This window comes from Pipistrellus kuhlii, unplaced genomic scaffold (genome assembly GCF_014108245.1).
Source record: "Pipistrellus kuhlii isolate mPipKuh1 unplaced genomic scaffold, mPipKuh1.p scaffold_m20_p_34, whole genome shotgun sequence".
In the NCBI taxonomy this organism is placed as follows: Eukaryota; Metazoa; Chordata; class Mammalia; order Chiroptera; family Vespertilionidae; genus Pipistrellus; species Pipistrellus kuhlii.
In genome coordinates, this window is record NW_023425534.1 from 2,777,058 (window position 1) to 2,795,861 (window position 18,804).

The 18,804-nt window shown below is 52.9% G+C and overlaps 1 protein-coding gene across 8 annotated transcripts in view; it reads left to right on the forward strand.

The window, feature by feature from the left end:
- Positions 1-1,837: 1,837 nt before the first annotated feature.
- PER3 (period circadian regulator 3) overlaps positions 1,838-18,804 on the forward strand; it is a 32,415-nt gene continuing 15,448 nt past the window's right edge. For 3 of the 8 annotated variants that reach the window (XM_045570572.1, XM_045570574.1, XM_045570573.1), the window contains exons 1-12: positions 1,839-2,529; positions 2,928-3,073; positions 3,874-3,989; positions 5,122-5,323; positions 7,891-7,939; positions 9,083-9,222; positions 12,053-12,131; positions 13,542-13,648; positions 13,857-14,013; positions 16,249-16,354; positions 17,179-17,307; positions 17,631-17,757. In XM_045570572.1, coding sequence (XP_045426528.1) covers positions 2,366-2,529; positions 2,928-3,073; positions 3,874-3,989; positions 5,122-5,323; positions 7,891-7,939; positions 9,083-9,222; positions 12,053-12,131; positions 13,542-13,648; positions 13,857-14,013; positions 16,249-16,354; positions 17,179-17,307; positions 17,631-17,757 — 1,522 coding nt within the window. In that variant the 5' untranslated portion in view covers positions 1,839-2,365. Of the gene's footprint in view, positions 2,530-2,927; positions 3,074-3,873; positions 3,990-4,296; positions 4,341-5,121; positions 5,324-5,397; positions 7,614-7,890; positions 7,940-9,082; positions 9,223-12,052; positions 12,132-13,541; positions 13,649-13,856; positions 14,014-16,248; positions 16,355-17,178; positions 17,308-17,630; positions 17,758-18,804 lie in introns of those variants that run through there. The other 5 variants (XM_045570578.1, XM_045570575.1, XM_045570577.1 and 2 more) reach the window with 5 other exon arrangements.

Below are 18,804 nucleotides of genomic sequence, written 5' to 3' on the forward strand. Positions count from 1 at the left end.
TCCTCTAATGCTACTTCTTCAAAATAGACTCACCCAATCCGTGGTATTTTGTGGAAGAGTCACACTCAAGGAGCCAAAGAGCCACATGTGGCTCTTGAGCCGCAGTTTGCTGACCACCGGCTTAGAGGGGCAAGTCCTGGATGGTAACTGTTGATAGAAGACTGAGAGTTATGTTTTCATGTTATGCTTGAGCTGTGCATTACACTTACCGTACGAGTTGTCAGGTAGGCCCGTGGTCGGCAAACTGCTGCTCCTGGGTGTGTCTATTTTGAAGAAGTGGCATTAGAAGAAGTGTAAGTTTAAAAAATGTGGCTCTCGAAAGGAATTTCAATTGTTGTCCTGTTTTATTTGGCTCTGTTGACTAATGAGTTTGCTGACCACTGGGCTAAGCTGATGTCCCATCACAAATGGCTCTGTTTAAACCAGACTCAGGAGTCATCTTGATGCTCTGTCTTCTCATTTCATCCACAGGCTCTGTGGCCCCAAATGTCTCTCTTAACTTCTAATCAAGGCCGCCTGGCTTTTAACTATTCCCTGTGCAGCAGCCTGAGACTAATCCCTATCTTGCTTAAAACCCGCCCCTTTCCACTCCCGTGAGAAAGAAATCCAAGTTTCCCTGATGATAAGTCCCACTGTAGCCTGGCCTTCCTAACCTCTGACCCCAACTGGCACCACCCTCCCCCTCCCTGTTCTCCAGGCAAAGTATCCTGCCTTTGGTTTCTCACCTGCAAGCCTGCTCAGTGGCAAGGTCTTCCCCACCCCCTTCACACACCCGGTTTCCATTTCACCTCCGAGAGGCCTCCCGGCTCCCCTGGCTAATGTGCCTCTTGCCTCCTTCCCCCACAGGCCTGTCCTAGTGACACCTTATCCCATTGGCTTGTTTCACGTTCTGCCCGGTGCTCGCCACCTTCGGAACTTGATGGGGTTGTCCATATGCTTTCTGTCAGTAAAATGTGGACTCCCTGAGTGGCCCAGCTCTCTCCCCACCCAGGGGCCACCCTCATCCCTTCCCAGCTACGCATTCAATAAATATTTGCATGAATGCAGTTTGACGAAAGAGCTTCAGAGGCGCGTGAGATCTGCCATCGCTTGGAAAAGTAAGATGGTTTATCCAACCCATGACTTGAACAGTTGGCACAATGCCTTCCATTCACCCAGCAAACACTGAAGATTTATGATGGCCAGGCCCTGGTGAGGGGTGCAGGTCTGCACAGTGCCTGCCATTTCGGAGGAGCTGGTGCTCATTCTAGGGGGGGGGGGGGGGGGGAGGGTGTCCCCTCCGGCCAAAACCGGTTGCTCAGTGGGTAGAGCGTCGGCCTGTGGACTGAAGGGTCCCGGGTTCAGTTCTGGTCAGGGGCATGTACCCTGGTTGCTGCACATCCCCAGTGAAGGCTGTGCAGGAGGCAGCTGATTAATGTTTCTCTTTCATCGATGTTTCTAACTCTCTATCCCTCTCCCTTCCTCTCTGCGGAAAATCAATAAAATATATTTAAAAAAAATAAAAATAAAAGGGGCCTTCGGGACCTTAAAGCTGGCTTCACCGCCCTTTCCTGAAAGACAGCCTTTACCTGCACTTGCCTTCCTGGGGGGGCGGGGCCTTCCGCCCCTTGTTTACCCGCCAGCCCGCCGGGATTGGCCAGCCTTGCGCCCAACCGCGTGACGTAAGGCGCTCTGGGGCATTCGGCCCCGCCCACTCGCCTCGGGTTGCATAACCTGGACGCCCCAGTCCCGGCCCCGCCCCTGGACCAATGAGGGCCCGCAGAGCCCGCAGCGGCGGCCAATCGCGCAGTCAGGGGGCGGGGCTTCGTCACGTGGCGCGAGGGGGCGCGGCGCCTGGGGCGCACGGCACGCGGCGGGCCTCGGGACTGCACGGTCGCGCGCGGCCAGGCCGGCGGCGGCGGGTGATTCGGGGCCCGGCCGCGGGCTGGGACGAGCCTGCCCTCAGGCCGGGGCCGCGGTCCCCGGCAGCACCGCCCGGGAACTTGGGGTCCCCGAAACTTTGTCCTTCAAGTTGCCCGCCTCGCGGGGTCCCCTCCACCGTGCGGGGCTGCGGGGGGCGAGCGGGTGAACGAGCCAGGCTCGTTGGCCGCGGGGCCAAGGGTCCCCGCCGGGGCTCCAGCCGGCGAGCCAGGGCCCGGCCGCCCGCGGCCAGCCGCCCGTTGCAGGTGACATTGGCCACTTTCCTCCCCCCAGGCCGGAGCTCCGTGCGGGGCGTCCACGTGGTGTGGGAACGCGGAGAGGGCAGTGCCTCCCGGTGACGGGATCGGTCCTCTAACGCGAGCACAGGGGCCCGAGTGAGAGTGAATTCCTGTCGCTGGTGGCACCCTGGGAAGAAGCAGCAACAGGTCCGGGCCCCGAGCGGAAGATGGACGCTAGCGAAGACCTAGGCATGGCCAGCACTGGATCGCCGGGCTCCGGGGGGACTGCCCCTGAGCGCCTGGCGGGACCCCGGGCCCCGGGGAAAGGCTGTGGGGAGAGCTGGAGCCAGAAACACCGGCCTCAGAGCAAACACCTGCAGAGCAGCCGCAGGTGACACTGGCACCCCGGTTGGTGGGTGGGTGTTTCCTGGCCCGCGTGTGGGAAGAGGGACGGGAGGGTTTGGGTCTTTTTACTTTGTGAGCAAGCCCAAGCCCTAGGAGCAAGTTTAGGGGGGAACTCAGGGATCCTCCAAGGAAATGCTCTGGGAGCAAGTATAAGCGACCGGAGGGAGAGGGACAGAAGTCAGGCCAGGAGGTCTGCAGAGCGGAGGCCGGGGTGGGAAGGAGGTTCCCAGGTCTGTGGCTGCCGTCCCCCCGCCTGTAACACGGGTGAACGCGGGTCTGATCCTTGCTAAGCTCTTAGAAAGATGCTTAGCACGGAATGGGCTGTCCAATAACCGTCTGGCTGTCACCGGAATGGAAAGCGCTGAGTTTATGTTGGTCTTACAGCGAACAGCAAGACCGAGACAGAGTCTCTGAAGAACTGACCAGGGTTGTCCAAGAAATGAAAAAGCACCTCCCGTCGGACAAACACACTAAACCGAGCACCCTGGACGCCCTCCGCTATGCCCTCCGCTGTGTGCACAGCGTTCAAGGTACGGAGCCGGAGAGGAAGGGCGGCCAGGCCAGGCGCTGTCGGCGCCGCCGTGGTCACAGGAGCCTTCGGAGGTTCTCGTGGTGTTTGAGGGGAGACGAGCACTTCCAGGGGGGCCTCAGGTTTTCCTAAGAGGAGACCCCGATCTGAGTCATCGTTGATGCCGTATTGTGCTGGCTCCCCCAGGAGAGCCGAGTTTAGCATAAGCACGTGGCGAAGGCTTGCTTTCTGAAGGAGCATGGCCTCCCCTGGAGATGAAGACGGAAATACACTTGGCTAAATACAAGTTTTACACTCTCCCTGCCTTATGCACACTTTTAAAATGCACTCCTGGCGGACCAGGCATTTACCAAATTGCCAAGGAGCAATTATAAACACTTTTTTTCCTTGTGATCGCTGACATCTCTTCTCGAGGGATTTCGTAAAGTACACCATCTCTAGGCCAACCTCAGGGGCTTCATACGTGACACGGGGTCTGCTTCATACATGACATGTGACTCATGGCCCCAAGGGCCAGAGTAACGCTTCTGTCGTAGCAGCGCCCTGTGTGTGCATTTGGAATGTTGGGGTTCGGTCCCCTCGTTGGGACCCTCAATGTTCTGTTCCTTGCGATCTAGAACATGCAAGATTCCTAACACTCAAGGCCTTAACGTTTGCACAGCGACCAGTATTTCGGGTGAATTTGGAGGAAAACACGAAGGCGTCCTCTTGAGAAACAAGCCCGCTTTATTGGTCGTAGGAGTGGTTTCCTGGCGATGCTGTGTTCACTGGACTACCATTTATTTTTCCTGTGTTTCTTAGCAAGCAGTGAGTTTTTCCAGATTCTCAGTCCACATGGAGCACCTCAAGCAGATGTGACCATGTCCAGTCTTGAGGAGCTGGCCTCCATGGCTTCAGAGCACACTCCCAAAAACACAGTAAGAATCCACGCATTTTGCCATCTCAGCCTGGGTAATTTTTCCTAACAACCTGATCTAGATACAGATTTAAACAGAGTAACCGAGAGTCTCAGTGACCACCGGAGGAGAAACTGCCCCAGCGCCCTGGTCGCTTCCCCGGCCTCACGGGGGCACAGGTCTGCGGGCAGGAGCGGCGCAGGCGCGCTTTTCTTCGCTTCGGTCCCCTTAGCATCCCTGAGTCTCCAAGACAGAGAGCACTGCAGAGTAACATCCTGCGTCGTATTCTAATCTCTGAGTCGTTAATTTCTATTTATATCATTCTTAGTTCCAATACCTACTCCTTCAAGTTGTAACAACTGGATTTCACAGGTGAGTCAAGAGGGTGCTGTCATTTTTTATAGAACGTTGGTAGAGACATTTAGCATATCTCTTTTGAATCTGTCGACAGAATAATGTTACCGCATGTTTTATTGATGTGATGGAGGCTGCTTACCTTTATGTTGAGATCTCAACACAGTTTTAATGAAAAGATCTTCTAGTATCGGGACCTTAGCTGTCCCTATGTCACCGTAGCACTTCTATTACTGACTGACGTGTTCATAGCACATAGGAGGTGCTGTTGAGATGTAAGAAAAGGGGGTGTAAGAACACATTTCCTCTTGCAGGGCTTTACATTAAGCGAGAGGGGGAAACAGGCCAGGCCAGCAGCAGCAGTGGGTAATTAAGCTCAGTCAGACGCCTGACTGTTGTCACACATTCGAGGAGCAGTTTTTACATGAGCAGGCTGCTTAAAGGCGACCTTGTGGAGGTGACTCTTAAGCCTGGCCTGGAAGCCTGGGCTGGGCTCTGTGAGGAGCAGACAGGCTCCAGGGGCAGGCACAGTGTGCAGAGGGGGAGGACTCGCAGGCGGTGCAGCCTCGGTGGAGGCGTACTCAGTCCACGGAGAGGGAGCTGCTGTGTTCCCGGACCAGAAACCAGACCCTCAGAAGGCTCTGCGGGGACCGGTGAAGCGTACCTGCCGGGAGCTCTGTCGCCGTGCCAGGAAGTGTGTGTCCTGAGCTGGTCCCGGTGGAAATCTAGGGGCGGTACCTTTCGGGGCACGTTGCTAGGAAGCACCTCAATGTTTGCATGGTTTTCCCTGTGTTCACAGGACACCTTCGCGGCCGTGTTTTCGCTCGTGTCGGGGCGGGTGCTGCACGTCTCTGAGCAGGCGCCGTCCGTCCTGAGCCGGCGGAGGGAGTCCCTGGAGTCCTCGCACTTCGCCGAGCTGCTCGCCCCACAAGACGTGAGGATGTTCCACATGCACACCGCCCAGGCTCAGCTCCCCGTCTGGAGCAGCTGGACCCACAGAGGTAATGGGCCCGTATGTGCATGCCCCCCACCCCCAACCCCCACCCCATCTCCATCTCCTCAGGGTCACGTTCCTGCTCCCCAGGCAGCGCAGAAACCCCCACACCATTCAGGACAGGCAGACGGACCGGCTTCTCTTCCTTATTTTAAAAAGCAGCCTGTGTTGAAATATAACACTTTAAATGCTTCTAAGAACATGAAGACTCAGTCCGTTTGCTTTCCCCTAGTCCGGCTGATTCCATAGAGTGTAAGGCATGGCACGGCTTGATTGGCACACACTGCCCAGCAGGCCCCTGGCTGTAAAGGCTGTTTCTGTGAAGGGAATAGAATTGGATGTTCTTCCTGTGACGTGGGCTTCGTCATGTGAGCTTTGCTCGGAGATGGTTAGCTTTCTCCCATTTCCTTGTCCGTAACAGTTCCTGGCTCTCATTGCTTCTCCTTCTGAGCTGGAGGCCTGTGTGCCGTGCGTTGTGAGTCGGTCCTGTGTGGTCTGTAACCCCGTTGCTGCTGTCGCCTCCCCTCCACTCCGCTCTGTGCAGGGCCTCCTGGAGCTCAGTGAAGGTCGTCCTTCTCCGTGATCCCAGCTTCTTGTTGTAGAAAAACTCACAGAGCTGCCCACGCTGCCCCGCTCGGCGCACTCACCTGCTGTGCGGCGACTCTGAGCCGCCTCCTGCAAATGAAGCCCAGGTCCTTTCTGGTTTAACCCAGAGCTTGGTCCAGGCCATCACCCCCTCTTTTAGGCACAAACTTTCTGAGCGCCAGAGCACACGCCTGTCGTCCTGGCTCCCTCCTGATGCCGTCACACAACAACATGGATTTCTTCCTCTTCCTCTGTCCTGCACACGTGTGGTCGGCTTTCATTGTCCTCGTGCTCCTCTGCATTTACTGGTCTCTGTTCCTTCCGTAAGCACCCGCCCGCACCCTGTGGGCGGCACCGTCCAGGCACTGCAGTGGTGGCGGGAGCAGAGCGGATGGGCAGTGTGTTCCTTCCTCTCCGCCTGTGACTCTGCCGTCTCTCTCCAGCCTTCTCATCCTCGTGAGCTTCTTGCCCCGGGTTTCCCCGCCTGTAGCAGCAGACTGTGGCCTGAAATTGTCGTCTTGCAGCCCTAGCCCCTTACTTCCTCCGAGAGGCCCTCCGCGGAGTGTGCTCCCGCCGTGCACGTCTGCCTGCAAACCTCGGGCCCAGCCTCCTCGTGGGGCTGTGCCCGCGATCCTCCCGCCTGTTTCTTCCTTGGAGATCATAGGACATCCCGTGTGTGTGTGTGTGTGTGTGTGTGTGTGTGTGTTTGTCTGTCCCCGTGTGTCCCCACTGCTGTCGGCTCGGCCTCTGTAGGGCCTGGTTCGACTTCCCCTTGGGGCCCACCTCTCCCGAGGCACTGCCACGGTCTCTGTGAATGCACCCACACCGAGGTGCGCCGGTGCCTGGGGCCCATCTGTGCCACCACCTGGTCGGCGCTCTGTGCCCGGAGAAGCCCGGGGAGGGGCTGCGGCGCAGGAAGTTCGCCTGCAGTCTGGGTGCGGGCTGCTCCGCGCGGAGGAGCTCACGCTGGGAACCTGACGGCGCTTTAAACTGAGTCTGTCCCTGGTGAGCCCGGAGGCCACGGGCTTCGCGGTGTTCCGAAAACCAGGGTCCCCTAGCGTGTGCCAGGAGCCAGTGTCTCCCTGTGCCCGCACCAGGACTCAAGTATTTCAGTCTCTGGACTCTTCCACGGAGTCTTTCTGTTCACATACATCGTCCTGGCCGCTCAGAGCCCGTCTTCTGGCTCCTCCTGCGATTCTTTCCGTGGAAGTGTGAAGACCTGGACCGTAGTCAGGACTCGGTTCTTCAGGACACCGTAGTTTGTGCTCCTTCGGTGCATACTTTTAACCTTCTCCTTGGTTCCTGACCTCAGGACTTTCCCTCCAAAAACTTTCCCTCCAGGGAACACGCGCCCAAAAGACACATTGGGGAGTTCTGACGGAGGAAAAACAGTCAGTAAACACCTGGGAAAAGGCCCTCCCCAAGGCTGCCCTGAGAGGCACATGGAAACATTTCCGAGTCAGCACATCACAGAGCAGTAAAGTCAGTGCAAGACTCAGCACAGTGGCCGCTCACATTGCCCTGAGGGGAGTGAGAAATGTGGTTAGCGACACTGTCCGGGGGCCCCCCAGCACCCGAGTCATAAAACGGTCACGTCATCGAACCGAGGAGCACAGCGTGGGGGAAGGTGTCCAAGGAAAGAACGGGAAGGGGAGTCTGTATATCATCTATGTCCAGGCGATGGCAGTGGAATCGAATGTCATCACCACACGGTGGGATCAGAGGATGACTGCACTGATATGGAAGGGAGTACAGGGGGACCTGTGGGAGGAGTCGGGGAGAGACTGAGCTGGACGCTCACGCCTCACCCGGGGCTCCTGTTGGAATAGCGAGGCCCTTGGAAAACCCTGCATCTCGGAGTGGGGGAGAGGCAGGCCATCTTCATCGGGGCCCCGTCTTAAAGATGAGTTTCTTGTCTGTGTGTGACATGAGCACAGCAGCTCTGCGGTCACTCTGCGGTGTGTGACCGTCTGTCTTTGTCTCCAGCAGCGTCCGGATTTGACCTCGCTCCCAGGAAGTCCTTTTTCTGCCGGATCCGGTGAGTGAGGGCTGCGGGCCGTGCCTGCGCTCTGGGTGGACGTGGCTCTGCTCCGGTCCTTTTGTGTTCGCCAGGCCTGTGGTGGAAGATGACGTCAAGGCCTGCGGTGGAAGAAGTCTTGCCACAGGAGTTTGTCTTCTGATTGAGGGGAGCAGCATCCCCATGAGGAGAGTAGATGATGATCAGCAGGAGGAGCGGGGAGAAAGGTCATGGTTAGCCTGGGGGCGGAAGAACCCCTGGTGGTTCAGGACACTTACTTTTTTTCTTTTATTGACTTCAGAGAGGAAGGGAGGGGGGGAGAGAGAGAGAAACATCAGTGATGAGAGAGAGTCATTGGTAGGCTGCCCCTGCATGCCCCCCACACACACGGGATCGAGCCCTCAACCCGGACAGGTGCCCTAACCAGGAATCGACCCGTGACCTCCTGGTTCATAGTTCCACGCGCAACCACAGTCACACCGGTCAGGCTGGTACCCTTTCAAATGACCACTGTCAGGGCTCTTTTGTGTGCTTTCTGTTGTTTTGTCACATTTAAAATTAACTTCTGACATTTCTAATAACTTGAAAGAAAGCAAGATTGGTATATTTATGACAAGGATTTAGAAGGTCCAAAGACATTAAACTTAAGAGGAAAGCAGACCAAAGTTGTACTCAATGATTTCTCGTAGGAATTTTAGTGAATTTATTTTCCTCTAAATTCACTGATATATCAGTGTTACATCATGTCACTGTTACCTTCACAATAAAGTGCAGTGACATCGATGAGGCACTGGCTGGTGCTCAGGGGAGGGGCCCAGGCTGGAGACGGCTGTCGGGCCGTCCGCACGTAGCTGGCACGGAGAGCCCTCGCCACAGTGGGCGCAGGAAGTCTGGCTGGAGTTGAGGTGCAGAGGTCGGGGGAGAGGCATGCAGTGCCTGGGGCCGATGCCACACTCCAAGGGATCCGAGCCAGCTCTCCACAAACCTCCTGTGTGTGCAGAGCGATGGCTAGTCTTGCCCTTGGGGACTGACATCTTAATGAACATTTTTCTTCTTTGGAAAATAAATATATTTAAATATTTAGATTGGGCTGTGTCTCTCTTAGAAATGACAGGGAGGCATTTCCCAGCCGTTTCACACGCTGACCCATCCCTGCTCTTGCAGCGGAGGCGGCGGGCAGTACGCCCCGTTCCGGGTGACTCCCTATTTGACTCACGTGCGGCGCTCTGAGAGGCCGCAGTCAGAGCCGGAGCCAGAGCCCTGCTGCCTCATGCTGGCCGAGAAGATGCACTCCGGCTACGAAGGTGAGTCAGGAGTCCTGGGCATGCCCGTTCGCTCTGAGGGGACTGGGCCTGCACGCTGCAGCCGGTTCACTGCCCTGGATGTCTGGGCGGCTGAGGCCCGCAGGGACTTGCCACCTGCCTGGCCCGCTCCTCCTCTCGGCTGGCAGTCGATGGCCTGTGCTGCTGTCTTGGTGAAATAGGAGCATCGGCCTTGTAGCACAGTGCAGTCACAGGAATGGTTTTGTGCTTTTTATTTTTAATTTGTTTTTTAAAATATATTTCTTTATTGATTTCAGAGAGGAAGGGAGAGGAAGAGAGAGAGAGAGAGAAACATCAGTGACGAGAATCATTGATCAGTTGCCTCCAGCACATCCCCACTGGGATCCAAGCCCACAACCCGGGTATGTGCCCTTGGCCAGAATCGAACCTGGAACCCTTCACTCTGCAGGCCAACGCTCTATCCATTGAGCCACACTAGCTAGGGTGCTTTATGCTTTTAAAGTGTTTGAAACCCCCAGTGTTTGCCATGTGTAAATATAAGCTCTTTAGTGTGCTTATATGTCCTGTTGGCAGAGCTGCATTCTTACATTCCGTGTGAGTACAGTCAGCTCCGTTACAGTCAGTCCTGCTGGACCAGGGCACCTGCATGTCTGCAAACGACCGTCCTGTGCCGAAAACTCACACAGATTGAGAGCCACGGGGCTTCTGGGAAAAATGAAGTTAGGGGCATAACACTCAAAAATTTAACCGCACATCCTATCTAATAAAGAGGGAATATGCTAATTGACCATCACGCTCTCACAAAGATGGTGGCACCCACAGCCAATAAGGAAGGAATATGCTAATTGCTGCCATGCCCTCAAAGATGGCAGCATCCATGGCCACAAGATGGCAGTGCCCAGTCCCTTCAGCCCTGCTGGGGCAGCATGTGCACGGCAAGGCCCACCCCCAGGCGCACCTGCTTCCATCATACTTTGGATCATATCAGCCATTTAAAGGAATGAAATTTTACCATTTACACAACATGGGTGGTCCTATAGGGTATTGTGCTGTGAAATAAAGGCAGATACCATGTGATTTTACTGAGATGTGAAACCTGAAGGACCAGATGGACAAACGACTTACAGATACAGACTCACAGATACAGAGGACAAATAGAGGGTTACAGGTGGGAAGGGAGGTGAGGAAACTGGGTGGAAAGGTGATGGGATTAAGAAGTACCGATGGGTGGTTACAAAATACAGAGTGTGTAAAGTATAGCTTGGAGAATATAGTAAAACATGTATGAGAATTACGGGGGAGTCACTTCATAAATTATAATTGTCTAACCACCGTGCTGAATACCTGAAGCTGACATAAAGTAATATGGAATGTCAGCTGTAATTGAAAAATAAAAGTTTTTAAATGTGAAAAAAAGAGGAACGCACCAACAATACCCATAGTGCATCAGCTCCTCAGTGTGGACAGCCCCACAGTTCACTGGTAGCAGGGCTGTGGGGGTGATTGTGAGGGTGGAGGAAGGTGTCTGAGGTTCTGACGTCAGATTGGCAGGCGTGCCCCATAACACTGCGTGGAGGAGGTGGTGGGGGTGTCAGGTGTGTGCATGTGTGTGTGTCCTAAATGACTCCGTTCAGTTAGAGTGGACATTTCCTGCATTTGCCTCCCGTTTTTATGCAAATGAAATCATGCATAAGCAAATGCAGAATTAGCATTTTGCTCAGATGGTTCTCTAATGTGTTAACCGCTACATTTTCAAAGCAAGCCATGGCTGACCTGACCACACCAGCTTTATTGCACCGATGTAAACCGCTCCTGCCCTGTTGGTGGTCCATCCTGGGAGCTGAGTTACATATCACTAAGGGGCCTGAACTGCTTGCTTCTGCACCTGAAGGTGCTCCAGCTCGACAAGTAGATTATCTGCAGTGACAAGCTGGTCAGTGCACAGACTGCCTCTGTCTGAGTTAACTTTGGTGGGCATGACATTTGACCTAGTTAAAACGTAGATGATGCCCTAGTTCAGTTGTTTGGAGCATTTTCCCACACACCAAAAGGTGGCAGGTTCGATTCCCAGTCAGAGCACATACCAGGTTTTGGGTTTGTTCCACAGTCAGGGTGCATGTGGGAGGCAACTGATCAACGGTTCTCACATCGATGTCTGTCCTTCTCCCTCTCTCTCTTTTTCCTCTCCCTCTCCCTCTCCCTCTCTCCCTTCCTCTAAAATCAATTTTAAAATTATTTTTAAAAGAGAGAAGAAGATATAAATACCGTATTTTCCAGCGTATAAGACAACTTTTGAAACGAAAAAAAGTCAACCAAAAATCAGGGGCAAAAGACCAAAATTGCACAAAAATTACCTGCAAATCTTGACGGCAAAGTAAGTCTTTTCTTTGAAGTGGGGGGTAGTCTTATACAGCGAACATAGGCCTAAACCTATGTTTTTTTTGTTTGTTTGTTTTTAATATATTTTATTGATTTTTTACAGAGAAGAGGAGAGAGGGATAGAGAGCTAGAAATGTCGATGAGAGAAAAACATCGACCAGCTGCCTCTTGCACACCCCCTACTGGGGATGTGCCCGCAACAATGTACATGCCCTTGACCGGAATCGAACCTGGGACCTTTCAGTCCGCAGACCGATAGCTCTACCACTGAGCCAAACCGGTTTCGGCCTAAACCTATGTTTTAACTGTAAAATTAGGGGGTCGTCTTATACGCCGGAAAATACGGTAAGAATGAAAAGTGTTGCCATCTAACGGAGCTCTGGCTGCTCAGAGGCTAGCCCCTAAGTGCGATTTCCCGTTAAATGGAGGACTAACTAGATGTTCGCCTTTGAGTGAGTCCCTCTTTTCCCAGCTCCTCGGATCCCGGTGGACAAAAGAATTTTCACCACAACACACACTCCAGGGTGTGTGTTTCTTGAAATAGATGAGCGGTAAGTACTTCTTTGACGTTAAGAGAGGCTTGCTTCTGGAAATAAATACAAATATGAAAAGGCTTAGGTGTGCTCACACGCTCCTACATTGCATATATGATATCTATCCGCTATCTGTTTAATATTTGTTAGATTGGATTTTTATTTATTTATTTATTTTTTTTGTCTAAACTCATTTGTCTAAGTGCCATAAGTGTGACCTGCTTGGTCTAAATGTTTAATACAAATACCTTGCCTGTTACACTTCTCACGTTTACAAGTTAGGTTTGAGTCCCCAGCTGCTTTAGGCGAGCCAGCTGTCATTATTCTGTTTTCACTGGAGGACTGAGCCTGGGGGCCGGGGGCCGGGAGCACCTGTGGGGGGGGGGGGTGTACTCATAGTCCCCCCCCTCCCCCCAGGCCCTGCACTCCTCAGGGCATTTCCAGTGCACAGCTGTTCCCCAGCCGCCTCATGGCTTTTTGTAAGGGGATTGGGGAGGAAAAAGGACAGGTTTTGTGTGTGTATGAAACGAAGTTTGTTTAAAGAATTGTTACTTATTTTGAACATAGGCCCTTCCTACTTTTCTAAGTGTTAAAATAAGTGTTTTTATTGAAAGAATAGTGATGATGAGTAGTAGTTTCTTATTGCTGTTTTTTAAGCTCTTTATTTGAAAAAAATGATAAAACATTGTTACTCCCGGATTAGTGCCTTCCATTTTCCCCCCGTTTATTTTAAATTTTTTTTCTTATTTATGAAATCTCAAACCATGGATAGCAAGTCTCCTACCACATGGAGGTGTGACGCAAAAATGTCAAAAACTTGGCATGGTTATGAGATGTTAATGTGGATTTTTAAAAATCTTACCACTGCAGATGGGTTTATTTCATTACAGTTACCCTGAGATAACTAATTGGTGAGATGCTTTGTAACCTGTGGAATGTAGGATAACGAGGACCTTTTGAAAATCGCTCACGTGTCATTCCCTCGGACAGTGTGTGTGAGCTTGTGCACATGGACACTGTGGGGACGGGTCTTTCCGAGCCACCTGCGTGTCGGCTCGCTGTTTTCGACAGCCTCGGGCCGCCTGTTCGGCTGGCCCTTGGCGGCGTGGTTTCTGTGATTGTCACAGACTGTGCAGATCCGTGGCGTGCTTCCTTCATCCCGCATGCTGAGCGTTTCTTTGTGTGTGATGCGATCTGTGTAAACGTGAGGGGCAGTAAATGGAGGGCCCCGGGGCCTCAGAGGAACCTGTAAATACACAGGCTCCGGTCTGGCCCCCGCTCTGCCTGTTCCCCTGCGGCAGGCCCCTGCGTGGTTTCGATGAGGTTGACCGCCTCTCTCAGGTCATGTGACCGCCGCCCTTAGAGTTTGCGTAGCTGTGTCCTGTGTTTAAAACGAAGTTGAGGAGTGTTTTCGTGCGGCCTGCGCAGGGCCGTGCCGTTGCTGGGGTACCTGCCGCAGGATCTGGTCGGCACGTCCATCCTCACGCACCTGCACCCCGAAGACCGCGCGCTGATGGTCGCTGTCCCCCAGAAAGGTGAGGCTGCGGCTCAGGGCGGAGATTCTTCGTCGTTGACCTCACTCTTCTTCCATTTCCTGTTAGAGCTGACCTTTTCTTCCATCTGGTGAGCCGTGTGTGAAACTGCTAACACCGTTTTTCTTCCTGACATTCTGATCGTGGATGCGTTACTGCCCGATGATGACGTTTGTCCTGCGTGTAAGTCCCTTCGTCCTCTTGCTTGCAGTGCTGCGGTTCGCGGGCCACGCCCCCTTTGAGCACCGCCCCGTCCGCTTCTGCACACACAACGGCGACTACGTCACCCTGGACTCCAGCTGGGCCAGCTGCGTGGACCCGTGGAGCCGGAAGGTGGCCTTGGTCCTGGGCCGGCACAGAGTGCGCACGTGAGTGCACCCTCCCATGCTGTCTAGGAGCTCCCTCTGGCCGGTCCTGTTCCTCCCTCCCCTCCTCCATGGCGTCAGGCAGCACCGGCCTGGGGCGGATGCCCAGCCTGATGCTGCCCGCGGGAATGTTCCGGAGGCCTGGCTACACACAGAAAAGCTAAAGAAAGAGATGTGTTTGCAACACAGTCATGATGGCCAACTCAGTAGCTCAGGTGTCTGTCGTTAATTAAACTGAAGGATCTCCTTGACATGTTATATTGGTCAAGAAAAATTTTTAGAGAGGTTATAGAACATGGGAAGTTGATATGTTAGATGTAAAAAGTATATAAAGTTATTTATACCCCATGATTAAAATTATGTCTAAAACACTCTAACCATGAAATGTGACAAGATTGGAAGGAAATAAAATGTACTTTTTGGTTGTGTGTGGAGTAGTGTGCTTATGGGTAAGATTATTGTTGTTGTTATTATTATTATTTTTTTTTTTTGCCGTTTCAGAATTTTAAAGTTCTGCTTAGTGAGCCAAAAAAACTTTTTCTATCAGCTTCTGTCAAATTCCACTTACCTGTAACTATTTTATTAAATCTTTTTTAAAAAAAATATATTTTATTGATTTTTTACAGAGAGGAAGGGAGAGAGAGAGTTAGAAACATCGATGAGAGAGAGCCATCGATCAGCTGCCTCTTGCACACCCCCTACTGGGGATGTGCCCGTAACCAACATACATGCCCTTGACCAGAATCGAACCCGGGACCTTTCAGTCCGCAGACCGATGCTCTACCACTGAGCCACACCAGCTTTGGCTATTTTATTAAATATTTATTTTTAAAAATTAGACTTTTAATACTGACCTTCCTGCCAGCATGGCCTGCTGAGGCCTGTCGGATGACCTACCTGTGGGTGTACCAGGGTCTGGGACGGAGGCCTAGGACGGCCGGGCCCAGGGTCGGAGCTAAGGACTTCAGCCCCGTGCCTTTTGGTCCCTTTACAACGGGCCTGTGGTGCCTGGGCTGGGCCATGACTTCCTGGGATGTCTGTTGTGAGCGTGGAAATGGGGCCTCACCTTCAGCGTGCCGGAGGCAGGGCCTTCTCACAGGCCCTGCAGCTGGTGACCTGGCGCGGTGGTCACCATGGGAGGAGGTGACACTCGGCAGAGCGCTTGGCACAGCGGGCACGTCTCGGGGTTAGAGGAGGCAGGCTGACCGGCTGTGCGTGGTGAGGCAGTGGCTCCTGTCCCTCAGAAGGCCCAGCGCCCTGCCAGGCAGCCCCTCTCCGCCGTCCTCCTGGGGCCTGGCCGGCCCCTCGCTGTGCTCGGGTAGATGGGAGCATCCGCGCCGCGAAGGGACTGGGACAGCGCATTTCCCCGCGGGGTGTGACGCAGTCATCCCGATGGCAGAGCCTAAGGTAGCAGGTGCTCCAGACATTAGTGCTTGGCAATCTCTGTCTTAAAATTCCTCGGTTAACGTGGAACTGTGAGGCCAGCAGTGTGGGTGCATTCCTGTAGCCAAGGAGGCTCTGTGCTCTGATCGAGGTTGGCTAGTCTTCAGACAGCCCCGCAGCCGAGAAAGACCGCAGCGAGGGACAGGAGAAGCCTGGGCCGTCTCGTTCGTCCATCAGTGCCTTCTCCACCTCGTGAATAGAACTGAGCTTCAGATTTTCTGTATTTGGGATCAAAGAATTGCTCTGTAAAAGCCTAGGTTTATTATAGGAACATTTAACATCACTTTAGACTTCATTGTAAGCGAATTTTAGTATTTTTATTTATTTATTATTATTATTTTTTAATATATTTCATTGATTTTTTACAGAGAGGAAAAGAGAGAGACAGAGAGCTAGAAACGTCGATGAGGGAGAAACATCGACCAGCTGCCTCTTACACACCTCCTATCGGGGATGTGCCTGCAACCAATGTACATGCCCTTGACTGGAATCGAACCTGGGACCCTTCAGTCCGCAGACCGACGCTCTACCACTGAGCCAAACCAGCTTCAGCAGTATTTTTATTTTTTAAAATATATTTTTATTGATTTCAGAGTGGAAAGGAGAAGGGGAGAGATAGAGAAACATCAATGGTGAGAGAGAATCATTGATTGGCTGCCACCTGCACCTCCCACAGAGGGGATCGAACCGTGACCTCCTGTTTCATAGGTCGATGCTCAACCACTGAGCCATGCCAGCCGGGCTGTAAGTGAATTTTGAGTTGCCTGACCCAGACTTTCATGTGCTGTTTTGTAGGAGTCCACTGAACGAGGATGTTTTTGCTGCCGGGATAAACAAGATGGACAGTAATGACAAAGACATAACTGAATTACAGGAGCAGATTCACAAACTTCTGTTACAGGTAAAAGGGGGGAGATTTAAAAAATGAACATAAAATTCCCATAACTGTGTTTTATTTTAATATTCTGTTGAGTCAAGTCACTTCCCAAAAATAAGCTGCAAAGAAAGATCCAGAAATTTCTATCTTCCTCTTCTTTTTTTTAAAAGGAAACTCTATTAATCTTTTTTTTTTTTCATTTTCCTATGTTAAGTACACAGAATATTTTGTAAAAACGCATTTTAAGACAACAAAACCGAGTCGCAGTGGGTGGTGAGACAGAGAAGTCATTTCTGAACGAGAGAAAGAGTCTGTGTTCCAGGCTCCCCCAGTGCGCTCAGCCTTGGGTTTGTGGGTTTGGGACAGTTCCCATTTCAAAGGGGGGCGGGCTGGCCTCTCTCAGGAGCTGGTGGTTATGAGGCAAAAGCAGAAAAAGCTGCTGGTGATAACGCTCCAGGTCCACGAAGCGCCCGTCACGTCCATGAGGCTGTGGTGTGGATCATTTGTTCTGTCTGGTCTGAACTCGGCATAGAGAAAAGTTATGTTCATATTGAGGAAAATTATACTATGGCTTTAAAGCAAATTTTTTTTTTCCCAGAAATACCCGCTTAGATTAAAAACTAGACTTTGCCCTTGAAAATGACTGAAATGAGGGGGATGTCTTCCATGTCAGACACAGGGTTAAAAGCATCAGCCCTCACGAACCAGATTTGGGGTTTCAGAAATATTAGTCTTTATTTTCTGATGATTTTAGGTAAGCTCCGAGTGGGTCATGCTGCGTCCCGTCCTGCCCTCCCTCCCCCCGACCACAAGATAGTAACCCCTCAATCGGACCCGTGTCCTTGCAGCCGGTCCACGGGCGTGCCTCCAGCGGCTACGGCAGCCTGGGGAGCAGCGGCTCGCAGGAGCAGCATGTCAGTGCGGCCTCCTCGGGCGAGTCCAGCGGGCCGGGGGCGGAGGACGCCCAGAAGGAGCCGGTGAGTGGGCGGCGCCCCCTGGACCCGCAGCCTCGCCTGCTCCCTGCGGCCATTCTCACCCACCCTGGCTTGGGAAACTAAAAGGAAACGCCCCCTTTGGAAAGCGGTAGTTGCATTAATACTGTGCTTTCTGCACACCAGCATGTTGTGAGCAGACGTGTGTTACGCTGTGCAGGTGAACCGGGGCGGGGACGGAGTACAGTCACTTCCTGTGCTTCTCATCTACACGTGTTCTGAGAACCAGCAGGTTAATGTGTTCTGTGCATGAATCTCGGGATGTTCATGTGACAATGTCTGAGATGTATGTCATTCTTTTCCCTCAGTTGACTTTGCAGCAGGTCTATGCCAGTGTAAACAGGATTAAAACCCTGGGGCAGCAGCTGTACATCGAGTCAATGACCAAATCACCCAACAAGCCAGCGGTGGGGATGCACGCAGGACGGCCCAGTGGTGAGTCAGCAGGGTCCCCGCCTCCCCCACACCTGGCCTCTGCGTGGACGGGTGTGAGCACCGAGCCGCAGCCCCGTGCTGCTGCTCTCGTGGGGGACTGAGAGCTGAGCGGGTCAGCAGGTAGTGCCGGTATGGGCCACTCTGACACACCAGCACGTTCAGATTCCCCCGCGGGCTCTCTGCCAGCCAGCACTCTCATCCCCCCTGTCATTGCAAACAAGTGGAGAATGCTCGAGACCTGAGTTGAATGAGAAACTTGGCATTTTTCCTGGCACATGTCCTTTTCTCACATATAGGTAAGCAGGCTCCAAGGAATCAATTTAGTTGTGATAATTGCAGCATTTTGAAAATTTAACCTACTTCCATATGTGGCAGAGGAAAGCCCAATAATGTAGACATCAAGTCATACTGACTTTTTAATTAGCTCACTTCCCCTTTATCTTTCTCCCTGAATATTAACAGTTTTGGGAGTCACTATAGATGTCGGGCACCTAAATGTGATTAATGGTTGCTGTCACTGTTGGGTGTGGCTCTTTTACAGAGTGGAGGTGACATTGTCCCCAAGGCCCATGGCAATAGCTGGTGTATTTTAGGACTTGGCACGAGTTACCCAACGAAACGTCAGACCCCTGCTCCTGCAGTGACGCCCCCTGGCGCCCAGAGGCCGTCCTCGGCTGCAACAAGCCCGTCCCCGGTGTCTCCCTTCCCGGGCGGAGGCTTCCTCCTCCTGGAGATGCCGGGCGCCAGTGGAAGGAACAGCGTTTCCTGCCCCTTGAAACTGTCAGGTTTCCTCTCTACAAGAGAGTGCGTGGTGAACGTCTTTCTTGACGCGGATCATGATGCCACGTCTTGGCTGAGAGAGCTCCTCGGGTCGGTGTGAAATCTAAATCATACTGTTTCCTTGGTCGTCTGGTCCAGCCGATGCCCCTGGGCAGCCTGGCCTGGGCCGCGTGTGGGGCCACAATTGGGTGTCCTGACCCCTGTGTGTTTTCTCTGAGTGGAAACCCTTCTCCCTCTGGCTTCGCTTTACTCAGCTGCTCTCCTGCC